The 24,923-nt window shown below is 37.1% G+C and overlaps 1 protein-coding gene across 1 annotated transcript; it reads right to left on the reverse strand.

The window, feature by feature from the left end:
* Positions 1-3,849: 3,849 nt before the first annotated feature.
* LOC110465697 (probable G-protein coupled receptor 22) lies at positions 3,850-14,680 on the reverse strand. The gene is made up of 2 exons (XM_021521688.1): positions 14,384-14,680; positions 3,850-5,510 (listed from the first exon to the last, which is right to left on the reverse strand). Exon 2 carries the CDS (start codon positions 5,479-5,481, stop codon positions 3,850-3,852), a length of 1,632 nt encoding a protein of 543 aa, XP_021377363.1. The 5' UTR covers positions 5,482-5,510; positions 14,384-14,680.
* Between the last annotated feature and the right edge of the window lie 10,243 nt (positions 14,681-24,923).

The following is a 24,923-nucleotide window of genomic DNA, read 5'->3' on the forward strand; positions in this document are numbered from 1 at the left end:
TGCTTATGTATGTATGTATGTATGTATGTATGTATGTATGTATGTATGTATGTATGTATGTATGTATGTATGTATGTATGTATGTATATGTATATGTATGTTATGTATGTATGTATGCAAGCATGTTTGTATATATATATATATGTATGTGTATATTCGTGTATGTCCATGTACTTACTCCTTACTGAAAGGCAAATCAGACTTGAAAATAAATAACTTATACAGTGTATGTATAAATAGGTGTACGTTCGTGTGTATTTGTAAAATGAATTATTTGTGTTTCTTCACATTGATGCATGAGTCTTTAAATATTAGGGTTTGTAAATACGTTGTTATATATACATTTATGTGTGTGTTTCATGTTTGTTCTAGTTGATAAGTTGCATGCGAATAATGAACACATCGACACTAATAATGTGAATATTGTACAATAATACATATCGTCATTGATAAATCCCATTTTTTTCGTATTTTTGTATTGCTAAAACCATGAAACCGCTGCTGAATCATCAGCCATATTTACTCTTTAAATTCTTCTTTCTACTACTTCTCTGTTATCTACCCTGTCAACTTTCTCTCTGTTTACCCTATCTTGACCTTAAATCAACTACTTGGCACGTGCAGTCAGATCTGATAACCTTAAATCCATCAGTGTGAATGTATCCCTAGATCTGATAACCTGAAATCTATCAGTGTGAATGTATCTCTAGATTTGATAACCTTAAATCCATCAGTGTGATTGTACCTCTAGATCTGATAACCTTAAATCCATCAGTGTGATTGTATCTCTAGATATGATAACCTTAAATCCATCAGTGTGAATGTATCTCTAGATCTGATAACCTTATAACCTTAAATCCATCAGTGTGATTGTATCTCTAGATCTGATAATCTTAAATCCATCAGTGTGAATGTATCTCTAGATTCGATGACCTTTAATCCATTAGTGTGAATGTATCTCTAGATCTGATAGCCTTAAATCCATCAGTGTGAATGTATCTCTAGATCTGATAGCCTTAAATCCATCAGTGTGAATGTATCTCTAGATCTGATAACCTTAAATCCATCAGTGTGATTGTATATCTGGATCTGATAACCTTAAATCCATCAGTGTGAATGTATCTCTGGATCTGATAACCTTAAATCCGTCAGTGTGAATGTATCTCTAGATCTGATAACCTTAAATCCATCAGTGTGATTGTATCTCTAGATCTGATAACCTTTAATGCATATACAGCTTCTGTTTCTTTATACTGTTTCCAAAAAACGGAATTTAAAGCTGACATCCAGAGATCCACGGTTTTTAATCCGCTCAAACATCGAACAACTGTCTGACTGGACATATATAAAGGCAATATACTTCTATATAAAATTCAGGAACTACTACAAGGAATGCATTTGCACAATTGCATGATCCAAAGTGGTTAAGAATACTCATTGTTTAAAAAAAAATGATAAAAGCTTTGGGATCAGATTTCGTATAAGAACGAATTGACAGGATTGTTCCACTCTGATGTCTTCAAATATAATGAAAATAAGCTTGCCAGACCTTTGGGACTGTGTAAATATATATTTTTCTGATGAACCCATACATTTGCGAAAGTGCTTGCAACTCTGTATTCTAGTTTGTTTATTTATTGTCCTTGTGCCGATCACACGGACACTGTTTATTTTTAAAATCTATTTGTATTGATTTATTTGTATTGATAAACTTTGTTAAATTTGATAAAAACTCTGGATGGTCTTTTACTAGAATAATGGAACGAACGTTCAAGGAATTGGTTGATCATTTTCTTCGTCGTACTTAACTTGAATTTCATTCGAGAACCTGAAATCTTAAAACAAACAATTAATTTACTAGATAAATGATACCTCCTCGAATTATGTCCTTCATCTACTCATTTCACAGATAATCACATTTTTTTGTGTATATATACTACAATTGATGCGACATATTAAATCATTGCGAAGTTACGTTTTAGTTGTGATTGAATGGGTATGATTGAGGACACTGGTATGTCACATCTCCAGTGTGATAGCCTTAGACAACAACTCAATGATATGCTGTAGCAGAATGTCCGTTTCAAAAAGGCCTAGTTCTTCATATTCCGCTGCTTACCTATACAACTAAATTTCTGCATACTTTGTTGAAACTAAATACGTGAGTATAAGTGCATGGTGTCACCACATCTAGCATGCCCTTTCTAGCATTTGTCATCGCTATTAGCTGCCTGCGTCGCGCTTTAACTGAGAGTCTTTTCTTTAAAGTTGAGTAATTTTCTTTGAAATTGGGTTTTAACCACGCATGGGCGGTTTGAAAAGTAAACCTTCGCATGCAACTATATTCGACATTTAATAATATTTCCGAGGCAAAGTGTGTAAATATAAGAAAAGGTCTCCGTACCTTTGTCTTGGCTGCAGTTATGTTTTAAGATCACACGAAAACAGTCTTCCTTGCCCCTTGAAATTCTTTTATTGTTTGCCGGTGTGTTCCCGACAAATCTGTTTCTTTCTGATCCGTAAATCCGTTGACATGATATACTAATTTAACAATTAACCTGCTTGATGGGACGGCACTATGAAGCGACATGAACAGGCTAAACAGTGAAAGAGAAACCATTTCCTTGCTTAATAAAAGCAACCCACCCACGAATACAGCTGAATTCAAAGATGTTTTAACAAGTGATTGAATTATATGTTTAACGCAAAATGTAAAGATATATACTTAGTCAGTTAACTTGAAGTACAAGACGTACGCTCCTCTTTAAAATTAAAGAACCAGGTGCAAAATGCCTAATGTCAAAACATTTTTAATGGTGTTTGGATTTTTTTCTTCTTCTTTTTTTCCTGTATCAGGTACACGACCATCAAAATTCATTTTAATATGAGAAAACATTTTTACAGCAAAGATCTTGAGTACTATTACATTGCAGATATTTAGATATTTACATATGGTTACTATCGAGAGCTTCAGTCGTACACTGTAGGGGTATGTAATCGGACAATTAAACATTCTTAAAAAGGTTTTATCAACATATGAATAAAAATAATATGGCTGTCTATAATAGTGTCAATAGTGTGAATAAAAATAATATGGCTGTCTATAATAGTGGGGTGAGGATATATAAGACGGATATATTCTCATTTTAAGGTGCCTTAATTGTACTGATGTAATGCAACTATACTTGCTTATGGTGCAATGCAAATACGACCATTATACTTATGATTCCTAAAGCTCAAAGTAATAAACGAATTGAAATTGAAAAGTAAAGACAATAGACAAGTGTGATTTACAATATAGTATGGTCACAACAGAGTGAAATAAGTGTGCTTCTTTCAAAATTTCATCGATAGAAACTAATGCGGCGCCATAAAACTACTCCGTCATAAGGACTAGAAGCACTCATTACGTGTTAGTGACAATTTAATAGATCACATTAGTAGCAGGAACTAGGTCTTATCTAAAGGTTTGTATCATTATATTGACATATTATTAAAGTATTAACATGACATCATTTAACCTGACTATGATAAAATAACCAGTAGAAATACGAAAAAAGGAAGCACCTGTCTGAAACATTTATATGATGTTACACAATACCAGTGCTACTAAAGGGTAGATAGTAGCAATACTTTATTTTAACTTGTTATTGAAGTTATGACACATACTTATCATACAAGTTACAATACACAATGTTTACCATGCTACAGCGTATCATGGAATATAATAAACAGAACTGTCTTGGATAACATTATATGTTGAAAGAATCATTTCAATATTGATATAAAAATTCCTCATATTTAAACCTATCTTAAACCTATCTTATCCAATGTCGATTTAATTGTTTATTAATGTTCGAACGCTGCATTCGCATACTGGAATTTGATTTCCTCGCTGTAATAGTGATTGAGTGGTTTAAATCCTACATTTGATTCTGAAGAAGCAAATACACTATCAACTGTTTCAATGGGCGTTGTACTGAGCTGGCATTTACTGGTGTTAAGTGATCCTGCGCTGAATCCAGGGACACATTTAACTGTTTCAGAACTTGCCCCTTGGAATATTGTGTATTCCTGACCATAACATGAACCAGGAGATAAGGTAAGATGACGGTCATCGGTATCTGGGCTTTGAATGTTCGGAAATTGTGAATTTATTTTACTAGGTTGCATTTCTAAGCTTAGTGTTCGCATTTTATTTTTATTACTTTGGCCAGATAAGTGTATATCGTTTGTTTCAGATATTGACGACCGTCTACCAATGCGATCTGTAACTGAAAAGTTCCTGTCACTTCGTCTAGGAAAAGGGTTCCGGGTAACGGTTATAGGAGCGTGGTTAGCTTCATATAACCCGTCATCTTTTTCATTTGAACAGGTATTTTGATGATCCTGGCTTGTTGTGAATATTTCCAGATCATGTCTACTGCTTACACCAATTGAGATGCCTTGTGATATTGTCTTATGTACAAGTTTTTGCACTGAGGAGGCCGCTTCCTCTGACTGCTGTCTGTCATAGCCACGTAATCTTTCTCTTCCCGCCTCTATCATTATTCGTTTCAGTTGATCATGACGACTTTCTTTCTTGTTGAGAAATGTGTAGAATATTGGATGCAGAACTGTTGAAATCATCCCAAGTGACAGGAGACACATTTTGGTCATTTCTAATGGCAGTGTATTGTGCATCCATATCTGTAAAACAGCGATGAGAATATAAGGCCCCCACGAAAGGAAAAACGTACAAACGATCGCTAGCGAGAGCCATATCGTTTTCCGCTCTTGTAGTTTAAACACGAGTCTTACCCCACTCGGCCTATCACTCTCGGTCATCATAGCATTGACTTTCCTTGCCTTTATTCGCCTTTTGGCAATTCTGTAGATTTTTATATAACATATCGTTGTTGTTATGGTAGAAACCGAAGCTAGGCTGACGAAATACACCTCGTAGATGTAAATAGGACTTGTGTTCAATAGAAGGTCGCGACAAAACACTCCAGAAGAAGTCATTTGTGTAAGAACGTCCGTGGAGGTAACAAAACAGAGGCACATGATCGGAAACAAAAATCCTAATATAGACACTATGGCAATAAATATATTAATAAATCTGACATTTTTGTGTGTTATTCGTTGTACAGTTGGAGTGACGATAGCCCCGTAGCGATCCAAAGATATAAATAGAACACATGTGGCCGTTGCCGATATAGACATAGATACCACACTCTCATGAAAGGCACATAACAGAAAATTTACTTTTGGAAAACTTATGATGATAGCAAATGTAGATGGCATCAGTGTTAGGCAAATCAGCGTGTCGATCCATCCCAGTGTCCGAACAAAGAGGTTGCCCCTCTTAACCTGGAGGAGTTGCTGAGATAACAAACTGATCTGAGTTCCGAGGTTAAGCGTAAGTCCTAGGACAAACTGTGCGGCTATCAAAAGCGTGAGTGTTATATAGAAGGACACCGGGTACACCTCAACTCCCATTGGCGTATGGATGGATTGACCCTGGTTTACTGTAAAACAAACAAAAGATTGTATAATACATGAAACAGTATATCACCCTTTTCTGCATAATATGACATTTATCCAATATATACTTACTCTTTATTTTAGGAGACTCATTGCATCCAATAAAAGCATACGCTAGGCTATCATGTTGTTGTTTTCGCAATTATCGCTATAATCAAACTCCCAATCAAGAACACTACAAACTTTTCTCAAACCGGGACGATTTGGATTTTTTTCCATCGTTGCTTTTCATTTTTTATATTTTAAAACAACACTGATCCCCCAACGTACGGTGTTTGGTGTTCAAGAGCTTGCTAGGTACATCATGATTTACGTGATGATTTCCAAGATGCCTACCGCTGACGGTTAAACTTACAACACAGAGTTGATCGTTATACGGGGTTATCACTGGCAAGTTTATTGGTCGTCATCATGTTTTCATTGGAAATTTGATTTCATTTTGTGTTGTAATGTTCGATGATTTTGATCATGCTCATATTAGTGTTCCTTGTCGTTCCGTGTCGCTACCCCGGTTCTCACGTCAACATAATAAGCACGGAAAGGTGAAATCGCGATATGTTTTTGTCAATCTACAGTAATTTGTAAGATATCAGAAGTTATTAGAAGCGGTATACACACGGAATTGTCCATGTTTAGATACAGAGAGGACGGTAAAACAGGTTTGCACAGTAACATAGCGTTTTGTAAAGGTTGGTTCTTTTTTTAAAAGCGTATCGCGTACAATGTCGATTTCTTAATTGAGGGTATTTGCCTAGTTAATGAATTACTGTATGTGATATTGATGGTAATTATAGTTGAAAAGCATATATTTAATCCAATATAATGCAATGATAATGAGCATGACTTCTTCGGTAGAATTAAATGATGATAGGACACGTCAAAGGACCGGGTACATGTTGATAAATACTATAATCCTTTAAAATGAAGCTGTCTTCTGTGATCGAAGTAAAACGACAATGCGCCCTCTCTGGTAAATTAGTGACTTTCTAACACAAGGTCATAGCAAACAGATTTTATCATTTAAAAAGGAAAAAAGGAAATGGTAATAAGAGCAGAAATGATGCTGCAGCCAGCAAGCCAGCATTTTCTGTTATTGCTACCAGTAAATAGGACGTTAAGCCTTTCTCTACCGTATTTCATTGTGGTTGATTGAGGATTAAACGTGTTTATGTATTCCTTGTTGTTAATGTTATATATATGTTCTTCCTTGCAATATGAAAAAAGGTTGATTAATAATAGGACATTGCCTTAATCACTAGCTAGCTGCTGATACCAAAACCCATCAAATTTTGCTCTCAACATTCAACCTGAATGATACAATTTCTAGTAATTAATAAATATATCGACTATTCGTCATATTCCCTAATGCCAGGCAGCTAGTGTACCAAGCCCCTATGCCCCTCTATCAGCGGGTGTATAGAGCGCCATTTAGTGTGTATATGCAGCGACTCAATCCATTGTTAGTTGGTGTAGAGAACGAATCAGCCCTCTGCCAATGGTTATAAAAAGTGTGTATAGAGAGCGCATAAACGGGCCAAAACCCTCTTTCATGGGGTAAAGAGAGCGCACCAACCTTCTGCTAGCGAGTATGTAATGCGCTTCAGCCCTCTTTCAGTGGGTATGTAGCGCCTAAACCCCATGCAAGCGGGTATAAAGACCGCCCTAACCCTCTTGTATCACGTTAAAGAGCGCCTAAACCCTCTGCCAGCGGGTATCTAAAGCGCCTCAGCCCTCTGTCAGTGGTTATATAGAGCGCCTAAACCTTCTGTCAGTGGTTATATAGAGCGCCTAAACCCTCTGTCAGTGGTTATATAGAGCGCCTAAACCTTCTGTCAGTGAGTATAAACATAGATGATAGTGTTCATTTGGTATACATGTTAATCAAGGGTGATAATATCTACTAGAAAATTAATTTGTGTAATTAATATTATGGTGACCATAATTGGTTGAGTTTGGAGTAGGGGTAGCTAGAGGACTGATATTTCTATGGAGACTACCTATTCGCCTTTATTTGCCTGTATGTTTTGCAGCTGTATGAGCAAGTTTCAATAAAACGGGAGGGTATTACAATACTCCTCCAATCCTTTAATTTTACATTTTGATATATTTTTTTAGGAAGTTTTGTCCTTTAAAATCAAGATTTCGATGACAAATTGATTTAAATCTATCCTCGATAACTCCTGTAAGCCAACACATATCTTACCAATAGTATCCTAATAATAGTTCTAATCTCACTAACAAACTTACAACCTGAAGACTTTAATTTCCCTATGTTTAACTTTCCTTTTCTCATTGGTATCATAGCAGCCTCATCTACCTGTAAAATTCACATGTCACAGTTCATTCGCTATCCTGGAGCTTGTTAAAATTACTAAGCTAGAGGCGTCAAACAGCACTAACCAATGAAACAGTCGTCATAATGTTTGGTTTTCCCTTACCGATCAACTTGTTTGATTCTGTTATTTAATGGAAGTTCCTGATGTCTTTCAATTTGTCTCAGAATCTCCCTAGTTCCTGTTAGGTTGCTGACTGTTTCAATCATCATTACTATCATTCCGTTGCTTTTATATATGTGTCACACCGATCTATTGATTACCATGTCGTGCTGAATGAGGTATTCTGACTGCCGTAACATGCATAATGATCACTGTGACGAATATACTTGAGGTCAGTTTACAATATATTTCTCAATAACAGACGTGCGGTTGCGATAAAGAACGTTTTATAATGTCAGCAAAAAGTAGAACAACCTTTAACAAAACGTCTGTCTACGACAGTATTGACAAACAGGAGTTATTGACATTTACTCTGTGGACCCTTGTCTTTAACTATGATTGTAATGAATGCATTCTACGCAAATTTGTCATTGTATCAGAGGTGACCCAGTTGTGTCTACATCACGAATACACGTCAATTAACAGGTATTTACGACCCAAATCAGCGGGATCGGCGTCCTTGGAGAATAAGGATATTTGGTATATGTACATATGACCTACAGAGCCTGTACCAGCTTATGAACAATTATATAGAATTTAATAAGTTCTCAATAAATCAGTCCTCATTGCTTCAACCCGTTGGGACACTTTTTATTGTTTTATCAATCTGATGTAAATTGTGACGTCAACTGTTATATCGCCATCATATAGATCACTATGGCGATGCTCGGTATACGTATTTATAGCGATCTAACAGCGATTAACATTATGGAAATAAATAACACGGGCAAATTATAACCTTATAAAAGAACATACTTGTTTTACATTCCGTTGTTGTGTTGTGGATACTAAGAACATTATGTTATTTGTATCAATCTTTAATCCTCGGGAATTTTACGGTTCCCAGTTATCCGTAAGGAGATAAACGAATAAACATGCGTGTGATTGTTCTATCTTAATAAATAATAATGATAAATAATATACAGCATTTATAAACACCAAAAAGACAATCTAAATTATTTATCCTATTCTAACTAACACTCGGTTTGGAAGAAAACATACCAATAGTCTTATGTCAAACTTCTAAGTGGTATGTTTTATCTTATTATAAAAGGAAGCGGTGTTGAATCTCAAAAACAAATATTCTTAGAATACATTTGATTTGAAGCTTAGTAAATTTAACTTCGGTTTGATTTAAAGCTATTGTTCTGAATCATATATACCCTAAACTGTGAATCACTTGTAAACAAAACCGACTGTACACAAACAACAAATATATAGATCAGGAAAAATATACAATAATGAGCTAATGATGAATTCCGAAATAGCCCCATCGGTCAAATATTAAATAACGAAATATCTGAACGTTAGACCAAGGAAGCAGAAATCCTTACACTACTTATTATTTATTTGAGCATTACTGATTAAGATATCTTTTTTTTGTGATATTGGTAATATATGTTTATGAACTACTATATTTGGGTTTAAAAAGTAAGTTTGACTCATATTTAAGTGAAACAGACAAGCATGTACCACGGCGTCCACATAGTAATGACAACAGCACAAAGGACAGACAGGTATGTACAACGGCGTCCACATAGTAATGACAACAGCACAAAGGGCTGACAGGTATGTACCACGGTGTCCACATAGTAATGACAACAGCACAAAGGACAGACAGGTATGTACCACGGTGTCCACACAGTAATGACAACAGCACAAAGGACAGACAGGTATGTACCACTGTGTCCACACATTAATGACAACAACACAAAGGAAACACAGGTATGTACCACGGCGTCAACACAGTAATGACAACAACACAAAGGACAGACAGGTATGTACCACGGCGTCCACAAAATAATGACAACATCACAAATGACAGACAAGTATGTACCACGGCGTCCACATAGTAATGACAACAGCACAAAGGACAGACAGGTATGTACCACTGTGTCCACACAGTAATGACAACAACACAAAGGAAACACAGGTATGTACCACGGCGTCAATACAGTAATGACAACAACACAAATGACAGACAGGTATGTACCACGGCGTCCACATAGTAATGACAACAGCACAAAGGAAACACAGGTATGTACCGCGGCGTCAATACAGTAATGACAACAACATAAATGACAGACAGGTAGGTACCACGGCGTCCACATAGTATTGACAACAGCACAAAGGACAGACAGGTATGTACAACGGCGTCCACATAGTAATGACAAGAGCACACATGACAGACAAGTATGTACCACGGCGTCCACACAGTAATGGCAACAGCACAAATGACAGACAAGTATGTACCACCGTGTCCACATAGTAATGACAACATCACAAATGGCAGACAAGTATGTACCACGGTATCCACACATTAATGACAACAGCACAAAGGACAGACAAGTATGTACCACGGTGTCCACACAGCAATGACAACAACACAAATGAAACACAGGTATGTACCACGGCGTCAACACAGTAATGACAACAACACAAAGGACAGACAGGTATGTACCACGGCGTCCACATAGTAATGACAACAGCACAAATGACAGACAAGTATGTACCACGGCGTCCACAAAGTAATGGCAACATCACAAATGACAGACAAGTATGTACCACGGTGTCCACAAATTAATGACAACAGCACAAAGGACAGACAGGTATGTACCACGGCGTACACATAGTAATGACAACAGCACAAAGGACAGACAGGTATGAACCACGGCGTCCACAAAAAAATGACAACATCACAAATGACAGACAGGTATGTACCACGGCGTCAACATAGTAATGACAACAGCACAAAGGACAGACAGGTATGTACAACGGTGTCCACACAGTAATGACAACAACACAAAGGACAGACAGGTATTACCACGGTGTCCACACATTAATGACAACAGCACAAAGGAATGACAGGTATGTACCACGGTGTCTACACATTGAGTACAATAGCACAAAGGACAGACAGGTATGTACCACGCCACGGTGTCCACACAGTAATGACAACAGCACACATGACAGACAAGTATGTACCACGGTGTCATCACAGTAATGACAACAGCACATAGGACAGACAGGTATGTACCACGGTGTCCACACATTAATGACAACAGCACACATGATAGACAGGTATGTACCACGGTGTCCACACAGTAATGACAACAGCACACATGACAGACAGGTATGTACCACGGTGTCTACACATTGATGACAACAGCACAAAGGACAGACAGGTATGTACCACGGTGTCCACACAGTAATGACAACAGCACAAAGGACAGACAGGCATGTACCACGGTGTCCACACATTAATGACAACAGTACAAAGGACAGACAGGTATGTACCAAGGTGTCTACACATTGATTACAACAGCACAAATGACAGACAGGTATGTACCACGGAGTCCACACAGTAATGACAACAGCTCTAAGGAAAGACAAGTATGTACCACGGTGTCCACACATTAATGACAACTCTAATGTGTTACCATGCGAGTCATTGATTCAACAATACTATCCCATGACTTTATTTATCATGAGGATTGTAGTTGATTAATTTTACACACAATTACTACCTCACGCAACGTGCGGAGGCACCAAAGGGGTATCTGTAAAATCCGGGTCCTGAAGGGGTACATGTACGTGTGAAAAAATAAAACTAGCATGATGCCAGCCCTAAAGACTGCTGATATTCATATTAAGAGTTGGTTTGTTTACCGTTTTGATTATTTACGTTCGTATTAGTCGTTACTGTATCAGCCAATTACATCGCTCGTTCATAATTAATTAAGTGTTCTAGTTCGGCGATTAAATTCCTAACGATCGTATTTAGTTGTGTATACGTAGCGTTTTCAAATTAACAGGTAATGTTCGTATCAAATATATATTTGTTATTCGTTCTAATTACTTATTACTATTTGGAACTTTCACTTTTACTTGTTAACACTTGTGTTTAATACCGGACCAGTTCTAGTTTCAATTTGTATAAGGTCATTTAAAAGTTCGGTGCTATCCTATCATGTATAAGTTTAACCACCAAGATCTGAATTGACGTTGTTTTTAAGTGTTTTAAGTCTGACTGTAAAACTTATCTTGGTGCTGATGGTTATTCTCTTGTAACCATGACAACCTAAAATTAACCAGGGCAGACAATGTATATATGTAAATAGTATCTGCCGTGACTTGTAAGCTTATTATTACAGATGTTCGAGACTGAAATCAGATTACTTCCAACACAAAGTACAATTGATTATTTAATTCATACTGTGTACATTATAAAACTTTTTTTATCAAAATTTTAAGCTGAATCATAAGTCTGAGGTCTTGGTTACAAAAAGTTTGAAATCAAACTTTATAAAAATGACGTCTACATGTATGATCACGTGATCCAGGTTTCAGACAATAATTCACCCAGAAACAGTGCAACGTGAAGGGTACGGTATCGTTTTCATTGGTGGGCAGTGGAATCCTAACTATGTTAACTGAGGGGTGAACATTTTATTTAAACATTTTAAATTCGTTTAATTTTAAATTTCCACTAATTAACTTAACATCATACTTATTATTCAATTAAAAGATTGTAGTGAAAAGTGCAATTAGATCAACGAAATGTGTGGTTTCCATAAAGGTTATAATGTGCATTTGGCATAAGATGACAGAGTAAGTTTTTATTTACAAATGTTTTATAAACGACTATAATATATATACTGTATAGTGATTTACTCTCTAGAGTACTGCTCACATAGTCTGGCTAACAAAAGGGTCATTACTTTTCTAAATGTCATTTTACTTAAAACTTGTATATTTTAGCTAAATGTGTTGCTGTTTTAATATTTCTGCACAAATCGTCATGTTTACCTTAATAATATATAATCGTCATGTCATCATCTGAAGAAACTTAAGGTGTTGATATACACTGCTAACAGTTGTAAAAGCTAGCACTATCTTAACATATACAGAAATTAGAGGTATTGATGTATACCTACACCTGCTGTAAAACAAAAATGGCACCATGTCAACATCTGCAGAAACTAGAGGGTTTTGATATAGACTGAAAAATGTTGTAAATATGGCACAATGTAAACATCTGCAGAAACGAGAGGGTTTTGATATAGAATGAAAAATGTTGTAAATATGGCACAATGTAAACATCTGCAGAAACTAGAGGGTTTTGATGCAGACTGAAAACTGTTGTAAATATGGCACAATGTAAACATCTGCAGAAACTAGAGGGTTTTGATGCAGACTGAAAACTGTTGTAAATATGGCATAATGTTAACATCTACAGGATCTAAAGATATTAATTGACTGACAATTGTTGAAAATCTAACCATATACGTACAACACATAGCAGTGTATAGACCACAGTCGCATATAATTTATAGATGATAATTATTGTATCCTTGATTAATGAAAAGTTCAGATGTTTTGAGTACAAAACACAAGATTTCATTTTTTTAAATATAAGAATAAAAGTAAATACCGAAATGTCAACAAAACGGCAATCGATAAAACTAAGTATGAAAAGTACAAGAGGAACAGGAGCAGGTAGTCCGGAAGGTTAAGCGATTTCTCCTTCATTGACAACACCCGCAATGTATACATATGTCAAATCAAAGTAATGTCACATCATCCTGACAAGAAATGGTATAGTGACAACAAACAACAAGGCACATTTCCTTATAACTAACGAACTTATAACTTATTAAATATAACATGAAATAGCATTAACGTAGTATCGTTATTAACGTTTGTACGAGATATCTTCCAAGCAAGCGACACGTTTTTTGGCCAAATCATCAAGTTTTTGAAAGTACACAATGCGCTTTAAAATTACGGTTTTTTAACTAAGTGTCTATAAATCGACGATACACGATGAAGTGAGAGCAACAAGCGTTTAGCATGAGCCTCAGAATGTTTCCAATCCAACCAATATGTAACTATGTTCATCTTTTGAGTTTATTTTCTAACTTACGTTTAATTAACAGTGAAAAAACTTTTTCAATCGTATTATTTGTGTAAATCTTTGACTATCACGTCTTCTAAAATATTATTTTCTGAAAAAATGTGATAACAGCCGAGGTTTTACTCATTTAACGTCCTATGAACACTGACCAGTGTAAGGTATAATAATACAGGTAATTAACAGTATATGTGATATGTTAATTTACTAGAAGCTCAATTATTGACAGGAATCTAAACGCAACATGTCACATATATTATCGTTTCATTGAGTATTTACGTAAAGTTACATAGATCCTAGATATTTTGTTTCAATGATAATAAACTGTTCCCTGGTAAAGTGGGAATAGTATAACTACATTTACCTCCAAACGATTTTTGATTCACAAGATTTTACAATTAAATGTAATAGTAAAGCTACATTCCCCAATTTATCATTTTATACTTACTATTTTGTATACAACAAATGGCAATAATTCCTTCAACTGCAGTTTGCTACTGTAGTCCATGAGTTCAGTATGGTCATCTGTGTATAGAAGTTTACCCTCCGGATTACCAGTCCAATACTCCTGTACAGGAATCAAATGTATCCGCCGTATCTGTATTGATTCCAGCATCAGTAACATCAGCCTGTTATACCTGGTGATGAAGAGGCTTTATAGGCGATGACCTGGTTGATTGGTACTATACTCACAGGAGAGAATCTCATAAGTGATCACCTGTTTACTGGTATAGACGAGGCTGCCTCCTCCATCCCTCAGACTTACAGAGGATAATGAGTATGGCCCAACAATGTGACGTGTAGGACAGTGGCGTTGCGTTACATCCGCTTAAATAGGCACGTTACAGACCAGATGTATAGTTCCTATATAATTATTTCCAGGTTCGTGACCAGTATAAAAAAAAAACATATTATCTATTCACATAGGCACGTTACAGACCAGAGATATACACTTAACCATATATACACATCTTATTGGGTTCTATATAGTGATTTCATGGTCCGTGACCAATACATACAAAAAGACCAAATATATTTTAATTATCCGAATACAAATATGAAGCTTCTCGATGTTTGTCACTACAGTTGCTCAAATACAACACTAATATCTGAGCTTCTAGGGTGTAATTGAAAACGGCGTTAACTAATTTGTAAATCTTGTTCATTATCGATGTATCGCAAAATGTTTCTTTTTCTGACTACTTGTGATTAAGGTTAGATTATTCTTCTTTCGTTAAATGTTACAATGCACATAGCTTGCCATAGGTTAAACGATTGTAAACTACTACTAAAGTGTATCATAACACGTCAACACAAACCATTACTTATGTTACTATGTCTTTGTAAATTCGTCTTTTAAAGCTCTTTGTTTACAGGCATTGCCTGTAAGCGGTAAGGAATACCGTCACCAAGTAAACAATCTTGTTGTATACAAATACCTAAAGGCCCGGTCACACCGCAAGAACTTTGCTGCAGCGTTCCTGGAGCGGTGAAAAAATTTCATCACCGCTCGTTACCGCTCGTTACCGTTCACCAGAAGTTGGCCCCCGTTAAGGCAACGCCGTATACGCTCGGCCACCGCTTATGGTCCCTCCTACCGCTCCGAAAGTTTTGAGCTGCACAAAATATTGCGAGCGGTGAGGAGCGGGCAATTTTCCGCTCCGGCAAAGTTCACCACCGCTCCAACAACGTCCAGTCATAGTTTGGCACCGCTAGACGCAAGTTCGTGGACGCTTGGGTCCGCTAGGCCAACGCAGAAATCTTGAACGCTGGACCACCGCTGCTTCGCCAGCTTTGCCCGGGCGGTGATTAAACGTTGCACAAACTTTGGTGGAGCGGTTGTAAGCGTTTTACGAGCGAACACAGGATTGCTGGAACGGTGTCGGGCGTTGAAGCTGCGATCCATTGCGGTGATGAACTTTGGTTTGGCGTTGGTATGGAGGTGTCGGAGCGGGACCAGAATTCGGCTATAAATACGGGGATAAATGGACCAGGAGCCCATTTGGAATATGCCGCTAAACCAACTTTAAACCCCCGCCGAGCCAACGCCCGCATGCGCAGAACGCCGCTCTATCAACGCTCGCGTCACCGCTAAACCAACGTTCGCTACCGCTCGCTACCGTTAAGCCAACGCTATAGCAACGCCGGCTTCAGCGGTGCACCACTAAGGCAACGCCCGTGTTTTCGATTTTTTCCCATTTTGTGCGCGGTGACGAGCGTTGTCGAAATTCGGTCCCCTCTCCCTACCGTTCAAGGAACGCTCCAACAAAGTTCGGGCGGTGTGACCGGGCCTTAAGGTAGAATTATATCTTAGGTTTCTTGTTTCCCGCTTGCTAGTACTTTATGATATTTTGGAGTAACTTACAACATATCACCGTACATGCTACTTCAGGGGGAGGACACACCCAAACCTTATACTTTGTTTAAGGGAAAGTTACGTTCAAACACAACACCTCACGTGTTACTTTAGGGAATGTTACGTGCACACACAACACCTCACGTGCTATTTTTGGGAATGTTACGTGCACACACAACACCTCACGTATTATTTTACGGAATGTTACGTGCACACACAACACCTCACGTGTCTCTTTGGGGGATGTTACGTGCACACACACCACCTCACATGTCTCTTTGGGGAATGTTACGTGCACACACAACACCTCACGTCTTATTTTACGGAATGTTACGTGCACACACAACACCTCACGTGCTATTTTTGGGAATGTTACGTGCACACACAACACCTCACGTGCTATTTTAGGGAATGTTACATGCACACACAACACCTCACGTGTTATTTTAGGGAATGTTTCGTGCACACACAACACCTCACGTGTTATTTTAGGGAATGTTACGTGCACACAAAACACCTCACGTATTATTTTACGGAATGTTACGTGCACACACAACACCTCACGTGTTATTTTAGGGAATGTTACGTGCACACACAACACTTCACGTGCTATTTTAGGGAATGTTACGTGCACACACAACACCTCACGTGTTATTTTAGGGAATGTTACGTGCACACACTACACCTCACGTGCTACTTTTGGGAATGTTACGTGCACACACAACACATCACGTGTCTCTTTGGAGGATGTTACGTGCACACACAACACCTCACGTGTCTCTTTGGGGAATGCTACGTGTACACACAACAGCTCACATGTTATTTTAGGGAATGTTACGTGCACACACAACACCTCACGTGTTATTTTTGTGAATGTTACGTGCAAAAACAACACCTCACGTGCTACTTCGGTGAATGTTACGTGCAAAAACAACACCTCACGTGTTACTTTAGGGAAGGTTACGTGAACACACAACACCTCACGTGTCTCTTTGGGGAATGTTACGTGCACACACAACACCTCACGTGCTACTTTGGGGAATATTACGTACACACACAACACCTCACGTGTTATTTTAGGGAATGTTACGTGCAAAAACAACACCTCACGTGTTACTTTAGGGAAGGTTACTTGAACACACAACACATCACGTGTTACTTAGGGGAATGTTACGTGCACATACAACACCTCACGTGTCAATTTAGGGAATGTTACGTGCACACACAACACCTCATGCGTCACTTTGGGGGGATGTTACGTGCACTCACATATAGAGGACACACCTTTACAACATCTCCAATGTTACCTAGGGTATGAGGAAATGCTTTAGTTCACTAGATCTTATCATGAGAACTTTCTATTCCAAGAAAGGCGAGCGACTATATAAACATATGGTTGTATTATTTTGGAGCATACCTTGTGAAAGGCACGACTAATGCCAAAATGGAATGTACTGGTGAAAATGATTTTTGTTGAGTTCGGTAACGAGATTTTCATCAGACTGCAGGCACTCCTATGGAATCCAAATGTAACCCTCTCCTGGCCAATTTCATTTGAAGTTGAATTCATTGATTAGCTTGTCAGGAATGGTAACAAAAACCCAGTCAAGTCCTTCACCGCATTTCATTTTCATTTCAACAGATTTTATTGACATGGTGTTATGGTCAAATGGATTGAATAACAGGCAAGCCTTTATAAATTCTTTCCATAGGTGGCTAGAGTGTTAAAAGAATATTTTAGAACTTTAGCTAAATAAATACATACATGTAAACGATAAAGTAATTAAAGGGAGGTAACTAACTTTTGATGACTTGCAATACAACATGGGACATACACACACCGACACCGACACCGACACACACACACACACACACACACACAAAACATAAATATAGTTATACTGATTATCAAAATTACACATGTACACATGAGTTACTATTTAACATTCGATACAGTTAGGTAGATAGACCAGAAGTCCATGTGTAAGTACTGCACAGGTCATCACCACCCAAACTGTGTATTGATTTATATATAACCCGATATGTACATTTATCTAAAGTATAGGTAAAACGTTTTGTAGAGGAGCACAAAATAAACAAGTGAAAATATGTATTTATTACATTATCAAATAAATAATCAAATAAATTCACAACCATGTTCAACTCTTTTCATAGAAAATTACATTTTTTTGTCAATATAATGGCTTTCTAGATCTTGTAAAAGTTAAAACGTTTGGATTTCCCTATAAAGTAATGTATATCACGAAGCATTAGTCTGTTTGTGTTACCTTCACAACTAGGACAGACATGTGAAATAATGTCAAACCGATATGGTTATGGTCAAAGGCATAATCACTGAGTGAGTTGAACAAATTAATCCGCAAATCATAGTAAATAGGACATTTTAGAAAAAAATGAGAGATTGGTTCCAATTAATCTGAACAAGTACATACTGGACTATCATATAGGTGGTCATGATGCAAATCAAACTTTAAATCACTGTAATAATTTCTAAGTTGGGAAAGAATAATGTTTGCCCTTCTATCACCTTCAGTTTTGAAAATTTTAACAGATTCACTATCAGTTATAGTATTATTATCTAACAGCCATTTCAAACTTGCAAGTGTAGGAGAGTCAAAAAGATTAGTATCAGTGTTGTTAGCTGTGCGGCACATGAAAGGAAAGAAGCTGTCAAAGTAGTTATTAGTTCTGCATATTGGTGGGTTAAAAAGTCTAGTTTGTCGGAGAGAATAATGATTTTCATTAGGATTGTTTGTAAAGGGAATCAATACATCTTGTAAATATTGCGGTGAGAGTCCATGCATTAATTCATACATCACGATATATTTGTGTTTCTCTCTTCTGGCAGCCAGAGTTTCCCAACCAAGTTCGGTATAAAGTTTATTATGTGATGTTCCCGAGCGAAGGCCTGTGATAATTCTTTCCGCTTCTAATTGTATAGATTCTAGAAGATCTGTTCATTGTTGTGTGCAGTTACCCCAAACTATGTCAGCATATTCCAAAATTGGCCTAATAAATGCAGTATAAATTATAATTAATGTTTTTCGATTTACTGTAATTTTTATGTAAGGAAGAAGTTGAGTCTCTTGTAAGCTTTTTCATATATGTTCTGAATATGTTGTTTCCATGATGCATCATCTTTAAGAGTAAGTCCTAAGTGTGTATGTGATGCAGAGTGTGTTATTTGGCTGTTTTGAAAAGTTATAGTGGGGTGATTTGTGTTATGTTTCCTTGTAAATGTAACTGATTTAGTTATATTAGGGTTAAATTGTATGTCCCATGTGTTTGCCCATTCATTCATGGAGTAAGGTCAGTTGTTAGTGCTTGTGCTGCTTGAGTTGGGTCTTCATCTATAATTACATAAAGAGAGGTGTCATCTGCAAAAAGCTGAATATTAGTGGAAACATTTTCGGTAATATCATTGATGTAAAGAAGAAAGAGAAGTCGGCCAAGGACAGATCCTTGAGGTAACCCTGCATTAATAACCTTGAATTGAGATAGATAACCCTCAGTACTAACTCTTTGGATTCTGTCTGCAAGATAATTTTGGAACCAGATAAGTAAATTTCCATCAACACCATAGTGTTTTAGTTTATGCAGAAGACCTTGCCACACAGGGTCAAAAGCTTTACTGATGTCACAAAATATAAACCTTAACTCTTTTCCCCGGTCCATATTACTAACATTTTCATTATATATGAACAAAAATTGATTTACTGTAGAATCACCTTGTGTAAATCCTGACTGATCCTTAGTTATAATAGAATTTTCAACTAGGTAAATTATAAAGATATTTGAAAATATTTTTTTTCCATTAATTTACTAAGACAAGAAATCATTGAGATAGGTATATAGTTTGAAACATCATTGGTTGAACCATTTCCTTTATACATAGCATTAATGTTTGCTTGTTTCCAACTATTTGGTATTGTCCTTGATTCTAAAGATTTATTAAATACCAGTGTTAGGGGTAATCTCAGAGAGGAACTTAGCTTTTTAACAATTTTAGGGATAACACCATCAGGACCTGGTGGTTTATGAACATTAAGACTATTCATTTGGTCAGAGACATCTTGTTGAGTGACATGGATATTTGTTAGTGAAAATGGGGTGAAATGTTGTGCTGTTTGAGGGAGTTCAAGGTCAGGTGATGATGTAGAGATATTAGTAAAGTGACAGCTTTATCAATTGGATGGTGAATGACCTGATTGTTAGATTCAAGAGGGGCGATAGAGGAGGATTTGTTAGAAAAGTTAGTGATAGATTTTGCTATCTTCCACCATTTGTCTGGAGGGACCAACTATCATTAAGGGAGTTTTCAAGTTTTTTGATGTAATTTGCCTTGCTTCCCGAATCAGGTCAATAGTTTCATTTCTAAGAATACGAAATATGTGCCAATAATGAGGATTATTATTTATTTTAGCCTTTTAGCCTATTCTGTTTCTCTGTCTCATCTTAAGTCTAATGGTGTTGTTCATCCATGGTTTATCATTTGGGCGTACTGTTATCACTTTTCAGGGAATACATTTGTTCACCTGTTCCGTTAAACAATTAATTATAGAAGCATTAAATATCACAGTGTCCTGATTCAATGATAAATTTAACCAATCAACATTAAAAAGAGCATTATTCATAATTTCAAAATCAGCTTCATCATATTTCAGAATGGTCTTTTTATAGCTCACTTGTTTAAATATGTTAAAAGAAAGTTGGGCATGAACTGATGAGTGGTCACTACAGAATGGTGGCGATACATAGGTACTTTTAATTATGTTTCTGTTATTAGACAATATAATATCAATGGATGTGGCACTGTCAGGTGTTATTCGTGTAGGTTCATATATATATATATACCCTCCTTACCTTGGGATCAGGGACACCACGGACTCTACCTCAGCTGTGTTCCTCGACCTTACAACAGTACCAATATGGAGCTGACTACTAAGCTGTACGATAAGCGGAACGATTTAGACTTTACGAACGTCAACGTTTCCTTTCTTGAGAGTAACATCACTGCTTCCTCTATCCACGGTGTTTTCATGTCGCATTTGATGTGGTGTTCAAAAGCTTGCTCCGAATATCATGACTTTCGTAATAGATGTCGACATCTAAGCTCAATGGGAAATATGCTATTTCTTTGGTTGATGCTTGTTTTTGATTTGTTATCTCTATCCAAGTTCTCGATGTGAGGACGTGACATTATTTGGCTTTGACCTAGATTTACATGGCGGGTGTCGTCGATGTGAGGACGTGACATTATTTGACTTTCACCTAGACTTACATGGCGGGTGTCGTCGATGTGAGGACGTGACATTATTTGGCTTGACCTAGATTTACATGGCGGGTGTCGTCGATGAAGCAGAACGCTTACCCTTTCGGAACACCTGGTCTTATCTCCTTGTTCGTTTCAAATGTTGTGGTGGAAATATTTCCTTTGTTCATACTTGCCCTATTTTCATCGATTTTCAGCTCGCAGTTGATTCGATATTCTATGGCTTATGCTGAATGATTTCCGTGATAAATTCACTATTTACTGTGACCACTAACTGTATGTCGAGACATGACTCGTGTGTCTCCTGATTTCGTTGTCACCACCATCTTTGTGATTATGAATTGAGACTGTTTGAATTTACATAGATTTTCCAGTCTCGTAAGTTTAATTTCAGACTTCATTATGCATGTATATGAATGGGGTGTTGTTAGTTTTTGATCTGTCCTAACAGGTCAAGCTGTATATGTGGTATTTCAAATGACATTTGAAGTAGCTCATACAGTATGCGCTATACAAATATATTGATGTATTTGCAACCGGCATATACTATTGTGTAATCAACTGTTGTACTGTAAAAGAATATGAATAATTCAATTGATGTTTGTACATTGTGTCATTTTATATTTGCTAAGTTCGAAACTAGCGGCTCTTTATTATCCATCACGTACAACCTTTATTTATTTACTTTAGAAATTTACAAAACTTGACAAATTTTGTTAATTGATTTCGGTATCATTCTTTAATTTCTCACTATATTAGTGTATTTTCTGTCAATTTTTATTCTGTGCTATATTAGCATTGCATGTATTTTGGTTTGGTTTGGTTTGGTTTAATTTTGTTTAACGTCCTATTAACAGCTAATGTCATTTAAGGACGTGCCTCCATGTGTATAGTGTATGCGTACGTCTGTGTTTGTATGCAGGAGACATGGTATGTTGGTGTGCTTGCCTCCTTGTGATAGCGCGGATCTGATGCCGACTTTATACTGCTATCTCACTGAAATGCCATGCCGAAGGCACCAAACACAGCATTCCGCCCGGTCACATTATACTGACAACGGGGGAACCAGTTGTTGCCATTCCCCTTAATGCTGAACGTTAAGCAGGGAATAACAACTTCCATTCTTAAGGACTTTGGTATATCACGGCCTGGGGACAGAACCCATTGCCTTCCTCACCTGGGCGAACGCTCAACATTCCAGCCAAAAGTGAGGTGTTGCCAATCAAGGAGCTAGGAAATAAAAGGTAGTTAGAAGTAGAAAGAAAGATAAAGATCCCAAATATTGCAATGGGCCTAGCAGATGTATTTTGATTGCTTTTGTGTCCACAAATAGAGGACACCAAAGTAAATTCCCAATTCTACAGGGGTTTCCCACATAAGTCGCCTCCTACGATACATGCAGTGGGTAACAGCAGGTGTATTCTTTTCCCGATCCCCCACCTGTAGGGATGAAGTCATCAGTATTTTTTGTGTGATATACAAATATTCATTCACTATTAACTATATATGACTCTGAATATTACATATCTGTGATCAGATGTATTGCTTTTCAAATATGAACACTATTTTTATATGTTTACTGCTTCAAAAGGGTCATATCCCGGGGGCCTTTGTAGGTAGGGGACTTCCAATCACTTAGAAACCTGGAATATGATATTTTCTTTTTTTGTGGTAATTATTACTGCTTTTTATTAATATGCTATTATCTCCCATTACTTGTAATATAATGTGTTATTGTTATTTTACATATGTTTTTCGCAATAATAGCTCTCAAGAGCTTATGTTCCAAATTGAGTTTCCTGTATCTTGTATCTTGTAGATTATCTACCTACGGTTATTGCCATTTACTTTGAATGACCTGCCTTTTCTGTACATACATATTAAGGTCAATTTCTCTGAACTCACATGACCTTGTGTTATTTAATGTGCATGCATATAGTGGTGGCTGGGGTATATCTTTTCCTCCTTTGCTTATGGTGGTGACTTGGTATATTTTGCATTGTTTATGGTGGTGGTTGGGCATATTTTCCCTTTGTTTGTTGTGGTGTTTGGGTATACTTTTCCTTTGTTTGTAGTGATGTTCGGGTATATTTTTCCTTTGTTTATGGTGGTCGGGTATATTTTCTCTTTGTTTGTGGTGGTGGTTGGGTATATTTTCTCTTTGTTTATGGTGGTCGGGTATATTTCCCCTTTGTTTGTGGTGCTCGGGTATATTTCCCCTTTGTTTGTGGTGGTGTTTGGGTATATTTTCCCTTTGTTTGTGGTGGTTGGGTATATTTCCCCTTTGTTTGTGGTGGTCGGGTATATTTTCCCTTTGTTTGTGGTGGTTGGGTATATTTTCCCTTTGTTTGTGGTGGTTGGGTATATTTTCCCTTTGTTTGTGGTGGTCGGGTATATTTTCCCTAAGTTTGTGGTGGTTGGGTATATTTTCCCTTTGTTTGTGGTGGTTGGGTATATTTTCCCTTTGTTTATGGTGGTTGGGTATATTTTCCCTTTGTTTGTGGTGCTCGGGTATATTTTCCCTTTGTTTGTGGTGGCTCGGTATATTTCCCCCTTGTTTATGGTCGTTGGGTATATTTTCCCTTTGTTTATGGTCGATGGGTATATTTTCCCTTTATTTATGGTGGCTGGGTATATTTTTCCTTTGTTTATGGTGGTTGGGTATATTTTCCTTTGTTTGTGGTGGTTTGTATATTTTTCCTTTGTTTATGGTCGTTGGGTATATTTTCCCTTTGTTTATGGTCGATGGGTATATTTTCCCTTTATTTATGGTGGCTGGGTATATTTTTCCTTTGTTTATGGTGGTTGGGTATATTTTCCTTTGTTTGTGGTGGTTTGGTATATTTTTCCTTTGTTTATGGTCGTTGGGTATATTTTCCCTTTGTTTATGGTGGCTGGGTATATTTTTCCTTTGTTTATGGTGGTTGGGTATATTTTCCCTTTGTTTGTGGTGGTTGGGTTTATTCCCCCTTTGTTTGTGGTGGTCGTTGGGTATAGTTTTCCTTTGTTTGTGGTGGCTGTGATATTTTCCCTTTGTTTGTGGTGGTAGTTGGGTATATTTTCCCTTTGTTTATGGTGGCTGGGTATATTTCCCCTTTGTTTATGGTCGTTGGGTATATTTTCCCTTTGTTTGTGGTGGTTGGGTATATTTTTCCTTTGTTTATGGTGGCTGGGTATATTCCCCCTTTGGTTGTGGTGGGCGTTGGGTATAGTTTTCCTTTGTTTGTGGTGGCTGTCATATTTTCCCTTTGTTTATGGTGGCTGGGTATATTTTTCCTTTGTTTGTGGTGGTTTGGTATATTTTCCCTTTGTTTGTGGTGGTTGGGTATATTTTCCCTT

The sequence above is a fragment of the Mizuhopecten yessoensis genome, unplaced genomic scaffold, assembly GCF_002113885.1.
Source record: "Mizuhopecten yessoensis strain PY_sf001 unplaced genomic scaffold, ASM211388v2 scaffold11099, whole genome shotgun sequence".
Classification (NCBI taxonomy): Eukaryota; Metazoa; Mollusca; class Bivalvia; order Pectinida; family Pectinidae; genus Mizuhopecten; species Mizuhopecten yessoensis.

Bases quoted from the DNA above. Each gene is read 5' to 3' on its own strand.
- LOC110465697 (XM_021521688.1), bottom strand. From the start codon at position 5,481: ATGGGAGTTGAGGTGTACCCGGTGTCCTTCTATATAACACTCACGCTT.